Source organism: Pristiophorus japonicus, chromosome 5 (genome assembly GCF_044704955.1).
Source record: "Pristiophorus japonicus isolate sPriJap1 chromosome 5, sPriJap1.hap1, whole genome shotgun sequence".
Classification (NCBI taxonomy): domain Eukaryota; kingdom Metazoa; phylum Chordata; class Chondrichthyes; family Pristiophoridae; genus Pristiophorus; species Pristiophorus japonicus.
In genome coordinates, this window is record NC_091981.1 from 179392243 (window position 1) to 179410487 (window position 18245).

At 45.2% G+C, this 18245-nt stretch overlaps 1 protein-coding gene across 4 annotated transcripts in view; it reads right to left on the reverse strand.

The window, feature by feature from the left end:
- tmem245 (transmembrane protein 245) overlaps window positions 1-18245 on the reverse strand; it is a 257862-nt gene that overhangs the window by 212969 nt on the left and 26648 nt on the right. For all 4 annotated transcript variants that reach the window (XM_070881138.1, XM_070881139.1, XM_070881135.1 and 1 more), the window contains exons 2-4: window positions 10506-10623; window positions 4016-4111; window positions 1796-1909 (exon numbers count right to left, since the gene is read on the reverse strand). In XM_070881138.1, coding sequence (XP_070737239.1) covers window positions 1796-1909; window positions 4016-4111; window positions 10506-10623 — 328 coding nt within the window. The remainder of the gene's footprint in view (window positions 1-1795; window positions 1910-4015; window positions 4112-10505; window positions 10624-18245) is intronic.

Genomic DNA, 18245 nt, shown 5'->3' on the forward strand with positions numbered 1-18245 from the left:
CCACAACCCTCAGAAGAAATTTCTCCTCATCTCAGTTTTAAATGGGCAGCCCCTTATTCTAAGATTATGCCCTCTAGTTCTAGTCTCCCCCATCAGTGGAAACATCCTCTCTGTATCCACCTTGTCAAGCCCCCTCATAATCTTATACATCTCGATAAGATCACCTCTTATTCTTCTGAGTTCCAATGAGTACAGGCCCAACCTACTCAACCTTTCCTCATAAGTCAACTCCCTTATCTCTGGGATCAACCTAGTGAACCTTCTCTGACCTGCCTCCAAAGCAAGTATAGCCTTTCGTAAATATGGAAACCAAAACTGCACGCAGTATTCCAGGTGTGGCCTCACCAAATGACTTGGATGAAGGGATTGAGTGTAATGTAGCCAAATTTGCTGATGATACAAAGATGGGTGGCAAAGCAAATTGTGAGGAGGACACAAAAAATCTGCAAAGGGAAAATAGACAGGCTAAGTGAGTGGGCAAAAATGTGGCAGATGGAGTATAATGTGGGAAAATGTGAGGTTATCTACTTTGGCAGAAATAATAGAAAAGCAAATTATAATTTAAATGAAGAATAATTGCAAAGTGCTGCAGTACAGAGAGACCTGGGGGTCCTTGTGCATGAAACACAAAAGGTTAGTATGCAGGTACAGCAAGTAATCAGGAAGGCAAATGGAATGTTGGCCTTTATTGCAAAGGGGAGAGAGTATAAAAGCAGAGAAGTCCTGCTACAACTGTACAGGGTATTGGTGAGGCTACACCTGGAATACTGCGTAGAGTTTTGGCCTCCGTATTTAAGGAAGGACATACTTGCATTGGAAGCTGTTCAGAGAAGGTTCACTACATTGATTCCGGAGATGAGGGGGTTGACTTATGAGGATAGGTTGAGTAGGTTGGGCCTATACACACTGGAGTTCAGAAGAATGAGGGGTGATCTTATTGAAAGATAATGAGGGGGCTGGACAAGGTGGATGCAGAGAGGACATTTCCACTCATAGGGGAAACTAAAACTAGGGGACATAGTCTTAGAATAAGGGGCCGTCCATTTAAAATTGAGATGAGGAGGAATTTCTTCTGAGGGTTGTAAATCTATGGAATTCTCTTTCCCAGAGAGCTGTGGAAGCTAGGTCATTGAGTATATTTAAGGCGGAGATAGACAGCTTTTTGAGTGATAAGGGAGTAAAGGGTTATGGGGAGCAGGCAGGGAAGTGGAGTCGAGTCCATGATCAGATCAGCCATGATCTTATTGAATGGCGGAGCAGGCTCGAGCGGCCAAATGGCCTACTCCTGCTCTTATTTCTTATGTTCTTATGTTCTATATGATTTAGTTTAAAAGGATCTTGAGAATTTTTTTTGATTTTTTTTTTTAAAGTTATGTTTTTTGAATAATTATTCTTAGTGTTTTTCTGCTGCTGGGCCCAACCCACAGCCTCGGGGTAAATTTTTTAGTGATTTTTAAATTTATCACCCATTTTCTTTAGGACCTACCCAATCGACCCTAAATTCCACTTTTTCGCCCAGATTGGGGGTGCAACGCCATACTTTTCACTCGGTGGATTTTTTTTATTTTTGGGGGGGGGGGGCGGAGTTTTCACCGGCGATAATCTTGGGAATCTTAGTGGTCTTTTGAGCGGCAATCAGGTGCTGACGGGCTGTTAGGAAATTCTAGCCCACTGTTTTTACAATATAATGCTGGTCCTATCTAGATTGGTATTAACATGGCACGGAGGAGGCTATGCGGAAAATTGCTAATTTCCTTGATTATTTCAAACATGCAGAAGACAATCAATCAATCACCTAATAATTCTTTTGATGAATGATCCTCTTGAGGACTCCTGAATCCTGTCATGGATATTGCCATATTAATAGTGTTTACAATAATTTGAATCATCTGACCAGGTAGCTCCAAACCTGTAGGCAAAAAGGACATGTCAGAAAGTAACATGCATCTTGAACATAACAGGAAACTGAAAACAAGATATGAAAAATCAACAACTGTAGTTGTGGTACTCTTACAGGCAGAAGTCAAATGTAAAATTTGGGATTTTGGGACTTTAAAAAGAAAAGGCGGTGTGCATATCTATTTAAAGTGAAAGACTACTGATTACACATCTGTTTTAATGTTCTAATTGTACTCTTATACACTTCAGAAAGTGTATTAACAACTTGTATTTATATAGCGCCTTTAATGTAGTGAAACGTCCCAAGGCACATCACAGGAGTATTTTGCGATAAAAATTTGACACAGAGCCGCATAAGTAGAAATTAGCGCAGGTGAAAGATATGTTTTAAGCAACATCTTAAAGAAGGAAAGAGAGGTAGAGAGGCGGAGAAGTTTAGGCAAGGAGTTCCAGAGCTTGGGGCCTAGGCAACAGAAGGCACGGCCACCAATGGTTGAGCGATTATAATTAGGGATGCTTAGAAGGGCAGAATTGGAGCGCAGACATCTTGGGGGGTGTTGTGGGGCTGGAGGAGATTATAGAGATAGGGAGGAGCGAGGCCATGGAGGGATTTGAAAATGAGGATAGAATTATGAAATCAAGCCAATGTAGGTCTGAGATGGGTGAGCGGAACTTGGTGCGAGTTAGGACATGGGCAGCCAAGTTTTGGTTCATCTCTAGTTTATGTAGAGTAAAATGTGGGAGGCCAGCCAAGAGTGCATTGGAATAGTCAAGTCTAGAGGTAACAATGGAATGGATGAGAGCTTCAGCAGTGGATGAGCTGAGGCAAGAGCGGAGACGGACTACGTTACGGAGGTGGAAATAGACGGTCTTAGTTAAGCTGCGGATATGTAGTCAAGAGCTCATTTCAGGGACAAATATGACAACAAGGTTGCAAATAGTCTGGTTCAGCCTCAGACAAGAATTGGGGAGAGGAATGGAGTCAGTGGCTAGGGAACGGAGTTTGTGGCGGGGACTGAAAATAATGGCTTCGGTTTTCCCAATATTCAATTGGAGAACATTTCTGCTCATCCAGAGAAGCAGAGAGTGTGTGTAAGAGGGAAGACATTTTTCTTCAAGTAATTTGTTCTTTTTTTTTAAACAAAAAGAATGTGTAATTTTGAAAGCAAACAGAAAATTATCACCTGTGTTTTGGTGATCATAATTAGAATGTTTACAATTTCTAACCGATAGCTGCTGGACACATAGAAAAAGATGCAAACATAGAGATGCACTTCAGAGATCTAATCACAAACACCAAATTTTATGTTTACAGAGATCTCCTGGAAAGTCACAAACCAGTGCTGCTCGTGATTTGATGTCTCAAGTGCCATCAGTTCCCTGACCTCCTTTCATTGCTGAAAAGCATCAGGAATCACTGAGCCAAACCCCACATTCTACACCCACTTTAACTCACCTCAGGCTCCCCCTCCACAGTGAAGAAAGATCAAAGAATTCCCCACACTGACAAGCCTCACCGCAGCATTGGCAAAATCTAGAACTCCCACCCCAGTTCTGCTCAAGTACAAGATCATCTCTCAGTGCCACCAAGGAGCATCCTCCAGTGCAGCGATACACAACAGTCCTTACCAGGAATCATATTTAACTCCAACTGGCAAACCTTGCACATCATTTGCTATGCATTCTTAGCTTTAAAACTGACAAGGAATTTAAAAAAACCTACGTACATGAATATACACACTGTTTTCACAGCAAAATGGAAAGAATTGTGGAATTTAATCCTCAAAGCGCCAGTAAATATCCCAGTTTATCAAATACAAATGCAACCTAAAGTATTCAGTCATGGTAATTCAGTGGCTATTGTTTTGCCCTACATGGCAAAAGTACCATTACTGTTTTTAGCAAAGCCATAGGACATACACAAGTGTGCACACACATGGTAGGAAAATAGGCTCTTCAGACACCAATTTAAAAAAGATTTTTAAAAGCCCATTTCAGGATGTTAGTTAATATTTTGAATGCACCAATTGAACATACAAACAAATGAAGCATCTGCTATTTATAGATTTGAACAAAAATGCTTTGTGTAACATATTATAGCACTACTTCAACTTACCAGTGCTGTTTCCTCCCTCCTCCTGAATTGCTCCCATAACCAGTAGAATAACAATCACCACAAAAACTGGAATACGCCAAGAGCCAGCAACTGATGCTACAAGGAGAAAGAATACTTAAGTGAATCTGAACATCCATTGTATTTCCAATTATTGCACTACTCTGCCATTTTACATTTAAATTAATTTTTTTTTTAAATATTCTGCGATTTATACTGGTGCTTGGGATTGCAGCTCACAGCTCTTACAATTTTTACAGAATAATGGGCAATGAATGTCATATTATTTACCTATGTATTCAATTCTTACCCGTTACAATTGTAAAGCCAAAAATAAAGGTCAAGATGGTATATGCAAGATACACCAACTGGGGGTAGAGTTATAGGGGCCGAAATTGGTCGACATACCACCTCCTACCGCCCAAAAAATGTGATTTTGGTCAAAAACACCTACATACAGCTCGATAGAATATTCATCATTGACATACTGCCAAGCGGTATGCACACCGTCTGAAATGCAGGACCGCCCGCATACCGCCCAAAAAGTCCGATTTTCATCGCAAGCCGCCGACATACCACCGGAGCTGCATACCATCCTGGAAAAGGTGGTTTTACACGATGGTATGTGGCGGGAATGGGAGGAGTGCACGGATCCGCCATTTTGGAAATTGGGAATTGTCAGCTAAAGCAGCAGCTCTATATCTGAGGTGAACAGTGATTTTAAAGTGCGATTTTGATTGGAAAAGGTATATTTACTATTACTGAGTAACTTAAGATAGAAAGGCATTTTAGTCATTTTTTTTCATCAAAAAATATTGTGGAGATTTAAAAAGAATGGGGCCTGTATTATCTCAGCCTGTATTACTGACAACCTGTCTAATGGAGGAACCAGATGTGAGGAAGTTTATTCAGCATAGTTATAATGGTAATGGAAGAGGTCGCAGAATGATGAGACGACCTTACCCACAAAAGATCTTCAGGGAAAAGTGTTCATGCTTGGAACTAACCGATCGACAGCGTGTCCAAAGGCTGCGCTTCCGAAAAGAGGTCATCACTTGGATTTGCCAGCTAATTAAGGCAGACCTGCAGCCCAGTACCACCAACATTATGCACTCTCTGTCGAGATGAAAGTGACTGCAGCACTTTTCTTTTATGCATGTGGGTCTTTTCAGGTATCAGCTGGGGACATATGCTCTATTTCTCAATATGCTACTCATCGGTGCATTCGACAGATAGCATGTTGCATAATTTATCATGCAGGGGCAGGAATTGACACAGGGGACTGCGGGACCACATGAGGAGTGCAGGAAACGGAGGAAGAAGAGGACAATGAGGGGCAGGAGGACGAGGAGGAGCTTGCAGATTAACCCATGGCACCACCCACCCCAACACCACAGCGGAGGGCACACGGAGCATATTCCACGGCAAAATTGTTACGTCAGCAGCTCATAAATGAATGCTTTGCTTGAATGTGCAGAGCTGCGTTTTGGGACCCTTCTGACTGTTACCCCAAAAGTTTGACACTGTACAAGAGTGCTTAAATTCAATTCAAATGTTTATTTTTAAAATTTTTATATATACAATTTCAAAACTTTGTAAAACTTATAACTATAAAACAACTGTAACAACTTTAACAAAAACTTTAACAAAACTTTACCTGTAACAAAAATTTTACAACTTTAATAACTTTACTTCAATTGCAACAAAAAGACCCTTTACTTTCCCCGCCCATGTCCATGCCCGCGTGCTACACCACCCTTGGGACTATATCCCCTTTCTTAGTCCCGCCCTTCCCTTTCCCAGTGCCACTGGGCATGGACCTCCCTGCGTTGATACCAAGCCGGTGTGCAGCACCCCAAGTGCTATTGCTGGAGTGGGGGTCAGACATTGCAGGCGCAATAAATGGGGCCTCAGGAGAAGCTCGCGATGTGGAAGGTGAGGCTTCAGGGCTGGGGGATGATGTCAGCTCTCCACCCTCAGGTGCTGTCGACCTGGCTACTATGGCATAGGGGGGGGTCCCGCGCCATGTCCCAATCCCGTCGATTGCCAGATGGCTTCGACGTCGTTGGTGGTTCATTCCATCACGGCGATCATACGCAACCTTTCCTCCGCCTGCCGCTCTGATAGAGCCGCGATGTTTGTGGCTATTGTAGTCATGGCCTTGAGTAGCTCTCGGCCTTTGTCAACGCTGGCCTGTGACAGACGCACCATGTCCTGGTACGCACCTACAGCAACCGACCTTTCCTGCACCAACCTCCGTCACTGCGGCAAAGGTGCTGCAACACTGGGGGTGCCTTGCTGCGGGTGGTTTGGTCCGGCAGATTCAGAGGAGCCATGGGGAAATCCCCTGAATACAGACTCCGTGGTGGAAGATGTTGCAGCTGTCCCACATAGAGCTGAGTATCCTTCTCCGTCTCCACCCCAGCTCCACCTCCAGTGGTTGCCGGATCAGCGGCTCTTTGTCTTCCTCTTCCTCGTCAGGAGAGGGCTGGGTGACACTAGAGGTGGAAGCAGTGGGTCTGTCGTCTGTCGCTGTGGTCTGAGTCATCAGAGTCTGGAAGTACAAAACATTTAAAAAAGCTTGGCACCAGGGGAAGAGGTCAGAGTTACATGAGTACATAGTACAGTGACTTATCGCAGTCTTACTTAAATGTCCACCACTGCTGCAGTACTGCATTACATATCGCAGACAGACAATACATATATGCATTGCAGTACATCACATTAGGCCAACATTACAGTGCAATAAACTTACATCACACGCACGCACTGATCCTCATCATTGCCTCAAAAGCACGAATACATTGCCATAACCTTAAGATAAATATCATCATCCGCGTGACATTGAATCTACATTTACAGAGCACACGGAGGTGGGGGGAGGGGCGTATAAATAAAATCATTACTCACTCTTGCTACAGGTTGTTCGACCTCTTACGGCACCTTTTCCCGCTGCGTACCATCGTACTTTTAGAGGACACAGCCTCCCCGATTTCATCCCATATTCGATTGTACTCCTTTGGGTGGGGTGGGGAGAAAGGGGGCTTTGCACGTCCATCCTTGGTTAGCTCGGAGTACCTCTCTGTTATGTGCTCTAGAAGGGCAGATAACTCCGTCTCATCGAAGGCAGGCGCCCTCAACCTCCCCTCCTTCTCGATGTTCCTGCGTTTGATGTCTTTTTTTTTTAAAAAAACATTGCCATAATCATTTTATTGGTATAAATTTTGGTTTGTTAAATATCTCCTCTTGTCTTCAAAGTGAATAATTATAAGTTGCTAGCAATATATTTGCACTGTGCTATGTATTTTTAAACTCATCATCATAGGCAATCCCTCGAAATCGAGGAAGATTTGTTTCCACTCTAAAAGTGAGTTCTCAGGTGAGTGAACAGTCCAATTCGGGAATTACAGTCTCTGTCACAGGTGGGACAGACAGTCGTTGAAGGAAAGGGTGGGTGGGGAGTCTGCTTTGCCGCACGCTCCTTCTGCTGCCTGTGCTTGGTTTCTGCATGCTCTCGGTGACGAGACTTGAGGTGCTCAGCACCCTCCTGGATGCTCTTCCTCCACTTAGGGCGGTCTCTGGCCAGGGACTCCCAGGCGTTGGTGGAGATCCTGCACCTTATCAAAGAGGCTTTGAGGGTGTTGAAATGTTTCCTCTGCCCACCTGGGGCCCGCCTGTCATGTAGGAGTTCCGAGTAGAGTCTTGTGTCGGGCATGCGGACGATGTGGCCCACTCAATGGAGTTGATAGAGTGTGGTCAGTGCTTCGATGCTGGGGATATTGGCCTGATCGAGAACACTGACGTTGGTGCATCTATCCTCCCAGGGGATTTGCAGGATCTTGCAGCGACATCGTTGGTGATATTTCTCAGCAATCTGAGGTTTCTGCTGTATATGGTCCACGTCTAAGCCATACAGGAGGAATTTTTTTTTTTTAAAACTACCTTGCTGCTCCATCTCACTTTCTGCTCTTCAACTCACTGCGCATACGTGGGTGACTCCCGACCCCCGAAATCGCAGGTGTACTTGTGTAAAAAAAAAGGGGGAAAAAAATTTGCGCATGCACAGTTGTGTGCCGCACCGCCTATCGAACAGAAAGTCGATCTTGATCGACTACTAGGATACATACCGCCCGATGTAGACCGCTGACATACCGCCGAAAAAACTTTGACCAATTTTGTCCTCTTCAGTCTCAGCGATATGCTGACGATGTGAAATGACATAAAGCCGGCATACCACCGGGAAATGGGCCAACCTTATGTATCGACCAATTTTTTCAGCCCCATGGTATTTAGTATTACTGTGGATGGGAAATAGGGTTATTGTGCTTAGGAGAAAATCCTGCATTTGGTGGCATTGGAGGAAATCCTGGTCTTTGGTAGAACTGGGGTGAGGATCCTGAAGTTCGACAGTATTACAGTGGGGCTATTTGAGTTTGGTAGCATGGGTGGAGAGGGTCCCTTAATCTGGAAGATAATTTTCGAGCTGAAGGGTGCAGGAAAAAGTCTAACTAATAGCGCATGCACAATGCCCCGCTCCAGTAAGATTTAGGCCATTGTGTTCCTGTGTCTCTGTCTGTCTGACAGCTGTTAGGTGACTAGAATGTTTACATTTTCGAACTGTCAATATAACAGGTGATAACCATGTGAGATAACGACTTTATTTGAAAATGAACTTAATTATAAATGACGAAAGCACTCATTTTTTGAACTTAATGTCCTGACAGAACATAAAACAAAAGCTGTGTAATCAGTGGCTTGTCTTTAAAAAAGATCATAACCTATCTCAAAACACAGCTTTTGTTTAAAAATATAAATTTCACCTGAATAAAGCTGTTGAAATTTGCCCTCTTAACTATTCTTCAAAAAAAATTGAGCAGAAACTGCTAGAGGATCCATCAGTGCAGCTGATGGAATGGTACTGCTGCATCTTGTTAAATGACATAAACTGCACAATCCAAATTCAGCTAAGAGTCACAGCTCTAGGCAAAAATTCAAAATACAAGAATTTGGGGAGAAACCAAGGTCTTCAAGTAAAAAATTACAATGAAGACATTTTAAGTCAAAAATGACAATACAGTGGAAAAATAGATTGTAAAATATGTAATTTTCTGAATTTAATTTGTTCCAAACCTTATTTTATACATTAGAAATTTCAGTTACGGGGAAAATAATATTCTGTCATGCAGTATGTGAGTAATTTGAGACGCGGCATGATAAGTGTAGCATGCTTGGGAGGAACAGATGACTTTGGACCTATAGTTTCTAAAGTTTTCCATCACTGGAGTTTTGCTCACCATATCTGGCTTTGTTATAGACTAATTATTAGAGATTGATATTCAATCTGTCTTCAACCATACCCATTTGCTACAGTATTTAAAAGCAAATGAAGTCACAACATTGCTAACAGTCTATATCACGTTCAGTCTGCCACCAATTCCTAGAGAGGCCTGGACTAATGATCTGGAGACGCGAGTTCACATCCCACCACGGCAGCTGGGGGAATTTAAATGCAGTTAATTAAATAAATCTGGAATTTTAAAAAGCTAGCATCAGTAATAGTGACCATGAAACTACCGAATTGTCAGAAGAACCCATCTGGTTCACTGATGTCCCTTAGGGAAGGAAATCTGCCATTCTTACCCAAGATGTGACTCCAGACCCACAGCAATGTAATTGACCCTTAACTGCCCTCTGAAATGGCCTAGCAAGCCATTCGTGCCAAACCATGCAACAAGTCAGCACCGTGAGAGCACCTTCACCGTTGTGATTAAAGGCGGCGGCTCACCACCACCTTCTCAAGGGCAATTAGGGATGGGCAATAAATGCCAGTCTTGCCAGCCACACCCACATCCCAGGAACAAATACATTTTTTAAAACTTTATTCCGAGTAAGTTCCTGTTCACGAGTTAGCTCCTCAGCCAGATTTTCTAATTTTTTTTTTTTTTACACACTAAAACATAAATATACACAAAGATATAACAAAATATTTAACGGGTGTGAGATCATCTTCGATTTCAAATGAGAAACAAACCAAGGTGAGTGTAATTCAAGTGTTCATAATATCACATGAACAGAGATTGTCACATTCTGATTAATGTGTTCTTAGCTATTGTTATTTAACCTATGAAAGAAATGCTAACAGATCAATGTGCAATACATTTTCTAAAGCCAGAATCCATGTTACACTTAATTCTTAGGATATCATCTATTATTTTATCCTGCAAGTGCTTTTCGATTCTAGTTCATATTTCTGATACACTTAAACTTTCCATTTTTGTATTTTTTGCCCCTCTTGTCCTGCTTGAGCCCAAAAAATACTTGTAGGATGGTACCACTTCTCTCGAGAGGCACCGCAAACCACCCACTCAAATTCTCCTCCCCATCCCCTCCTTTCATTTCCACTCCTTAGAGATACTTAAACTTCTACTTGGCCAAGCTCAGATTGGGACTGAATGAGCCTCATATATGGAAGTATTAAAAAAAAGTTTCCTACCTAAATAAAAGAGAAGCACTGTCCACACTGGAACAGAAATCGTTTTAAGAAAACGTTCAGTTTTTGTATTCCACTTAAATGAAACTGCCAACACATACCCGACAACAACAGTCCATACCTGCAAGAGGATAAAAAATAAAGTTAATTCATTGCTTTAACCATTTCATTGATGCCATAAATAGGTGTACAGCTTAATTCAATCAAAACCAATATTATCCATCCAGAAAAAATAAAAATTGGTTTAACTTATAAGGCTAATGACTGTTAATTATTGCATCCAGACTTTTAAATTTGGACACTGACATTTTCTGCAAAAGATCTTTCTTTGCAGATAATACTCAGATAACCCCCTTCTTAATAACTGTTAATCTATTATTGATGAGCAATTTTCAAATATTTGACTATTTTGGCAGATAAAGGTTTTCAACCATCAGAAAATACATGGACTACAACAGAAATAATGAAGCGGCTGTGTCTAATTTTTGACAAATATATGGGGCCCAAGTTTCCACACGATAAAAAATGGGCCCGTTTTTCACGCCTAAAACGGCTCCTAAAAAAAAAAAATCGCGATTCTGGAGCATTCTGCAGCTCCTTGTCTGCCTGGCGCGGCGCCCAGGGGGGCGGAGCCTACACTCGCGCCGATTTTGTAAGTGGGAGGGGGCGGGTACTATTTAAATTAGTTTTTTTTCCTGCTGGCAACGCTGCACGTGCGCGTTGGAGCGTTCGCGCATGCTCAGTGTGAAAAAAACATTGGCACTCGGCCATTTTTGTAGTTCTTTGTAGCTGTTTAATTTTTGAACATTTTTTTTAATAAAAGCACATTGCCATCAACACATCAGCACTTGCAGCCTTCTCACTGTCTCCTCCCCCCCACCCCCCCGCGGGAAGAACGGGCGCCTCCTCCCCCCCCGCGGGAAAGAACGGGCGCCTCCTCTCCCCCCCCCCCCCCCCCCGCCGGAAGAACAGGCGCCTCCTCTCTCCGCTCCCCACCCCCCCCCCCGCGGGAAGAATGGGCGCCTCCTACCCACCCCCCCCCCCCCCCCGCCGCGGGAAGAACAGGCGCCTCCTATCCCCCCCTGCGGGAAGAACGGGCGCCTCCCCCGCCCCCCCGGCGGGAAAGAACGGGCGCCTCCTCTCCCCTTCCCCCCCCCCCGCGGGAAAGAACGGGCGCCTCCCCCCCCGTCCCCCCCCCCCACCGCGGGAAGAACGGGCACGTCCTCTCCCCTCCCCCCCCCCCGCGGGAAGAACGGGCGCCTCCTGCGCCCCCCCGCGGGAAGAACGGGCGCCTCCTGCGCCCCCCCCCCGCGGGAAAGAACGGGCGCCTCCCCTCCCGTCCCCCCCCCCCGCGGGAAGAACGGGCGCCTCCCCCCCCCGCGGGAAAGAACGGGCACGTCCTCTCCCCTCCCCCCCCCCCCCGCGGGAAGAACGGGCGCCTCCCCCCCTCCCCCGTGGGAAAGAACGGGCGCCTCCTCTCCCCTCCCCCGCGGGAAGAATGGGCGCCTCCTCCCCCCCCCCCACAGGAAGAACGGGCGCCTCAGGCTGACTGCAGCATTCTCCGTGCCTGAAGCACTTTCACACAGGTAGGAAGATGGTTTATTTAATCTTTTCTTTGCTTATAAATGTTTATTCAGGTTGGATTTATTTGTATAATATTTGTAGAAGTATAAATAAGGATTTATTGTAGAATTTAATGAGTTCCCTTCCCCCCTCCACCTCGTTCTGGACGCCTAATTTGTAACCTGCGCCTGATTTTTTAATGTATAGAACAGGTTTTTTCAGTTCTACAAAAATCTTCACTTGCTCCATTCTACTTTAGTTTGGAGTACTTTTTCACTGTGGAAACTTTGAAATCAGGCGTCAGTGGCCGGACACGCCCCCTTTTGAAGAAAAAAATTCTGTTCCAAAGTAGAACTGTTCTACCTGACTAGAACTGCAGAAAAAAAAATGTGGAGAATTGCGATTTCTAAGATAGTCCGTTCTCCACCAGTTGCTCCTAAAAATCAGGCGCAAATCATGTGGAAACTTGGGCCCATAGTGACTAGATAAGACTGAAGGTACATGTACAAGACTGATCAGGAACTTTACAAATTAAACAAAATCGACAATTATTTTTCAGCTTAAACCTAATTATATTCCAGAAAACAGATCAAAAAGCATGGTGAAATAGCTAAATTGATCATCAATTTGATGGTCAAATGAAAACCACCAAATTTTAAATCTAGTAATTTTGTAATGTATATGAAAATCAGTAAAGCAAGAGTATGGAAAATATGCTAAAAATTACACCTGGAACTAAAGAGATACATCTTCGATCAGTCAAGGAAATGAGCAGTACTGTATAAAGATTCAGTTCATACCTTTAGAAGCTTCATAAAGGAGAAGAGGAATTGCAAACATTATACAGATATTCAAAAAGGTAAACCTGAGATGAAATTTATAGGGTGGCTAGTCAACATCTGTAGTTGAGAATTATAGATGATGTTATCAGTGCTTATCTAAACAGCATATTCAACATATGTTCAGAAACACAGGTCATCTCTCAGTAGTCTGCTAGAAACTAACCTGATGGAGGGTGATTATCAAATGAATATAATTTACTTGGACTTTCAGAAACATTTGATTAACTGCAGTGTTTTGCTCCCAACTGAAATATTTTATCAGAGACAATCCACCCAGCTTGTGTCAAAGGCATGAATTCTCTCAAGAATTGGATACAATATATAGGTAAACAGTTGCCACCACTGGCATTTGCTTCATACGCACAACTATCTTGAATTTGGTTGCAAAGGAGCTGGAAGATCCACGCAAAATTACGGGCAGAGTTAAAGTTGAAAATGCCAATAACATTACTTGTGTAAGATTAGAGGATGGGGGGGAAAATTGCTGTCGGAGGCTTCCTTCAGATGAACGCCTCTGACCGGAATTTTTTTTAACAAAAATATCTGGTGGTCCCGGAAGAATGCAAGAACGGAAGAATGCAAGAAAATTGCTGTCGGAGGCCTCCATTCACTGTACAACATACGGGAACATGTCTTCCAGGTTGTTATGTATGAATAAAGAGTCTGACTAGATACTGTGAGTTCAAAGTAAGGTGTGACCTTAGTCTTTTACTGCAGGTCTCCAGAATGCCTCTCCAGCCTGTGAGGCCTCCTTAAGTACAGGTGCACCCAAGGGATTGTGGGATCCCTTGGGACTCCAGGGGATGAGCCCTCTGGTGGCTACACAAGGTATACACAGATTTACATATATAACAACACACTTACCCCCGCCACGCCCCAGCCGCCAAAGTCAATAGTGTAACTATTTGCAAAGTGAGTCGATCTGGGGCCTTTCTTTCCCTGGTTGATCGTCTCGGTGCAAATGCTGGTTTTGGTGAATCGTTTGTTGGGCCCTCGCTGGGCTGCTGTGCAGCTGGCCTTGCTGGGCTGTCTGGTGTGGTGAGTCCTGCTGGACTACTGTGGGTGATGGGTTCTGCTTCATGGTCAACCGCAGTGTCGGTTGCCACTGGTGTGTATGTTGGGGGGTCAAAGAAGGTAGGGTCCAATGTGGGTTGCTCTGGATAGTTTGTCTGAGTTTGATTTGGTCCAAGTGTTTCTGGTGGATGAGTCCATTTGAAAGTTTGACCTGAAACACCCCTACTCCCCTCTTTGGCCACAACAGTGCCTGGAAGCCACTTGGGATCTTGTCCATAGTTCAACACAAATACAGGATCATCGATTTCAATTTTGCGTGACTTTGTTGAAGCCGCCTGCTCTCTACCTGTTCATGTAGATCAGGGTGGACTAACGTGAGCCTTGTCTTAAGTGCCCTTTTCATGAGCAGTTCAGTGGGTGGAATCCTAGTGAGCAAGTGGGATCTCGTGTGGTAGCTAAGCAGGACTCGGGATAGGCAAGTCTGCAGTGAGCCTTCAGTTACCCTCTTCAAGCTCTGCTTGATGGTTTGCACTGCTCTCTCTGGCCTGACCATTGGATGCTGATTTGAATGGGGCAGATGTAACATGTGTGATCCCATTACAGGTCATGAACTCTTTGAACTGGGCACTGGTGAAACATGGTCCGTTGTCACTCATAAGGACATCAGGCAGGCCGCGCGTGGCAAACATGGCCCGTAGGCTTTCAGTGGTGGCAACGGACGCGCTTGCCGACATTATCTCACATTCAATACATTTGGAGTACGCATCTGCAAACACTAGGAACATTTTACCCAAAAACGGGCCTGCATAGTCGACATGGACCCTGGACCACGGTTTGGAGGGCCAAGACCATAAACTTAGTGGTGCTTCCCTGGGTGCATTGCTTAGCTGCAAGCATGTGTTACATTTGTGAACGCAGGACTCTAAGTCCGCATCGATACCGGGCCACCACACGTGGGATCTGGCTATCGCTTTCATCATTACGATGCCTGGGTGAGTACTGTGGAGATCACTGATGAAAGTATCCCTGCCCTTCTTGGGGACCACTACCCGATTACCCCACAGAAGGCAGTCTGCCTGTATAGACATTTCATCTTTGCGGCGCTGGTATGGCTTTATCTTTTCCTGCATTTCCACTGGGACACTGGACCAACTCCCTTGAAGCACACAATTTTTTTTTTTTTACGAGGGACAATAAGGGGTCCTGGCTCATACAGGTTCTAATCTGTAGGGCTGTGACGGGTGATTGCTCACTCTTGAATGCTTCCATTACCATAACTAAATCTGCAGGCTGTGCCATTTCCACCCCCGTGGTGAGAAACGGCAGCCTACTGAGAGCAGTTGTATGCGGACAACGTGAGCACCCATCTCTGGATGCGGGCCAATGCATTCGTATTTATCCCCTTACTTTCAGAAGAGAGAGATATCAGTGGCTTATGGCCAGTTTCCAATTCAAATTTGAGCCCAAACAGATATTGATGCATTTTCTTCACCCCATAAACACATGCTAACGCTTCTGTTTCAATCATGCTGTAGGCTCTCTCAGCCTTAGACAGACTTCTGGATGCATAAGCAACCGGTTGCAATTTCCCAGATTCATTAGCTTGTTGCAATACACACCCGACCTCGTACGACGATGCTTCACATGCTAGTACCAAACGCTTACATGGATCATACAACACAAGCAATTTGTTTGAGCATAACAATTTTCTAGCTTTTACAAAGGCATTTTCTTGGCTTTTACCCCATACCCATTCGTCTCCTTTACGTAGTAACGCGTGCAGTGGTTCTAGCAGTATGTTGAGACCTGTTAAGAAGTTACCAAAGTAGTGCAGGAATCCTAGAAACGACCGCAGCTGTTACGTTCTGTGGCCTCTGTGCGTTCTCGATTGCCTCAGTCTTCGAATCGGTGGGCCTGATGCTGTCCGCCGCAATTCTTCTCCCCAGGAACTCCACTTCAGGCGCCAGGAAAACGCACTTCGAGCGTTTTAACCTGAGCCCCACGCGGTTGAGTCGACTAAGAACCTCCTCCAGGTTCTGCAGATGCTCAACTGTGTCCCGACCTGTAACCAAGATGTCGTCCTGGAAGACCACCGTGTGCGGGGACCGACTTCAATAAGCTTTCCAGGTTTCTCTGGAATATCGCCGCAGCTGATTTCATTTACAACAGATGCCCATTTGGAATTCAGAGACCTTTGTGCATGTTGATGCAGGTGAGACCCTTCAATGATTCCTCCAACTCCTGCGTCATGTAGGCCAAGGTCAAGTCCAGTTTTATGAATGTCTTTCCTCCCGCCAGCATCGCAAAAAGGTCGTCTGCCTTTGGTAGTGGCTATTGATCCTGCAGGGAGAAACGATTGATAGTTACTTTGTAATCACCACAAATTCTGATGATGCCATCTCCCTTGAGGGCTGGAACAATCGGACTGGCCCATTCGTTGAATTCTATCGGCGAAATGATGCCCTCTCATTGCAGCCGGTCCAGCTCGATCGCCACCCTCTCACTCATCATGTACGGTACTGCTCTCGCCTTGTGATGGATGGGTCGCGCCCCCGGAATTAGGTGTATCTACACTTTTGCTCCTTGGAACTTCCCGATGCCTGGTTCGAACAGCGAGGGGAACTTGTTTAAGACCTGGGCACACGAAGTGTCGTCAACGGATGAAAGCGCTCGGACGTCGTCCCAGTTTCCCAGCCAGCTCCTGACGAACAGCGTGCGACCGTCGCCCGGTACCACCCAGAGTGGTAGCTTGTGCACCGCTCCATCATTGGAGACCTTTACAGTAGCACTGCCGATTACAGGATTCAGTTCCTTAATGTAAGTTCTCAGTTTAGTACGAATGGGAGTCAGGACCGGCCTTGAAGCCTTGCTGCACCACAATTTATCGAAAGTCTTTTTGTTCATAATGGACTGGCTCGCGCCAGTGTCCAGCTCCATTGACACCGGGAGTCCATTTAATTCAACCTTCAGCATTATTGGGGGACACTTTGTGGTAAATGTGTGCACCCCATATACCTCTACCTCCTCGGTCTGAAGCTCTGGTTCATCGTGATCCGCCGTGGATCTGTCCTCCTCTGCAACATGGTGGTTTGCAGGATTAGCAGGGGTTGCAGCTCACCTGCACATACATTGGAAGTGTCCCATTGTTCCACAGCCCTTGCAAACGTACCCTTTGAAGCAGCATGAATGGAAACGATAATCACCCCCGCAGCGCCAACAAGGTGTTAATGGCCTTGCATTCATCACTCTTGATGGTGGACTCAGACATCTGCGGACGTGCAGCTGCAGGCATGTGGGGCCTGCCCTGTACGTTGCGATTTGAAAACATCATCACTTTGTTCACAGTACTTGTAGCAGCACTCGTGTGCTGAGAGATTTGCTTCGTATTGTCATTGGCGGCAATGAACACCTGGGCTATCGCTATGGCTTCACAGTCAAAAGTTTGCGAAGTATCACTTCATGGCCAATGCCAAGTACGAAGAAGTCCTTGAGCATGTGCTCCAAACATCCTTCAAATTCACAATGTCCTGCAAGGCGTCTCAGTCCGGCGACATAGCTCACCACTTCCTGTCCTTCAGACCTTTTGTAGGTGTAGAACCGGCACCTCGCTATCAGAATGCTTTCCTTCGGGTTCAGATGCTCCCGGACCAGTGTGCGCAAATCATCGTATGATTTCTCTGTGGGTTTCGCTGGAGCAAGCAGATTTTACATGAGGCCATATGTTGGTGCCCCGCAGACGGTGAGGAGAATCATAGAAACATAGAAAATAGGTGCAGGAGTAGGCCAGTCACGAGACTCCCAAAGCAAGCGCTCTACTTGGAACTCCTTCACGGCAAACGAGCCAAAGATGGACAGAGGAAACGTTACAAGGACACCCTCAAAGCCTCCCTGAAAAAGTGCAACCTCCCCACTGACACCTGGGAGTACCTGGCCAAAGACCGCCCTAAGTGGAGGAAGTGCATCCAGGAGGGCGTTGAGCCTCAAGAGCATGCTGAAATCAAGCACCAGCAGCAGATAGAGCAAGCGGCAAACCTGTCCCACAACGACTATCTGTCCCACTCGTGACAGGCACTGTGGTTCTTGTATTGGACTGTTCAGCCACCTTAGGACTCATGTTAAGAGTGGAAGCAAGTCTCCCTAGATTCCGAGAGACTGACTATGATGATGATGCCCCTAGTTCTAGTCTCCCCCATCAGTGGAAACATCCTCTCTGCATCCACTTTATCAAGCTCCCTCATAATCTTATACGTTTCGATAAGATCACCTCTCATTCTTCTGAATTCCAATGAGTAGAGATCCAACCTACTCAACCTTTCCTCAAAAA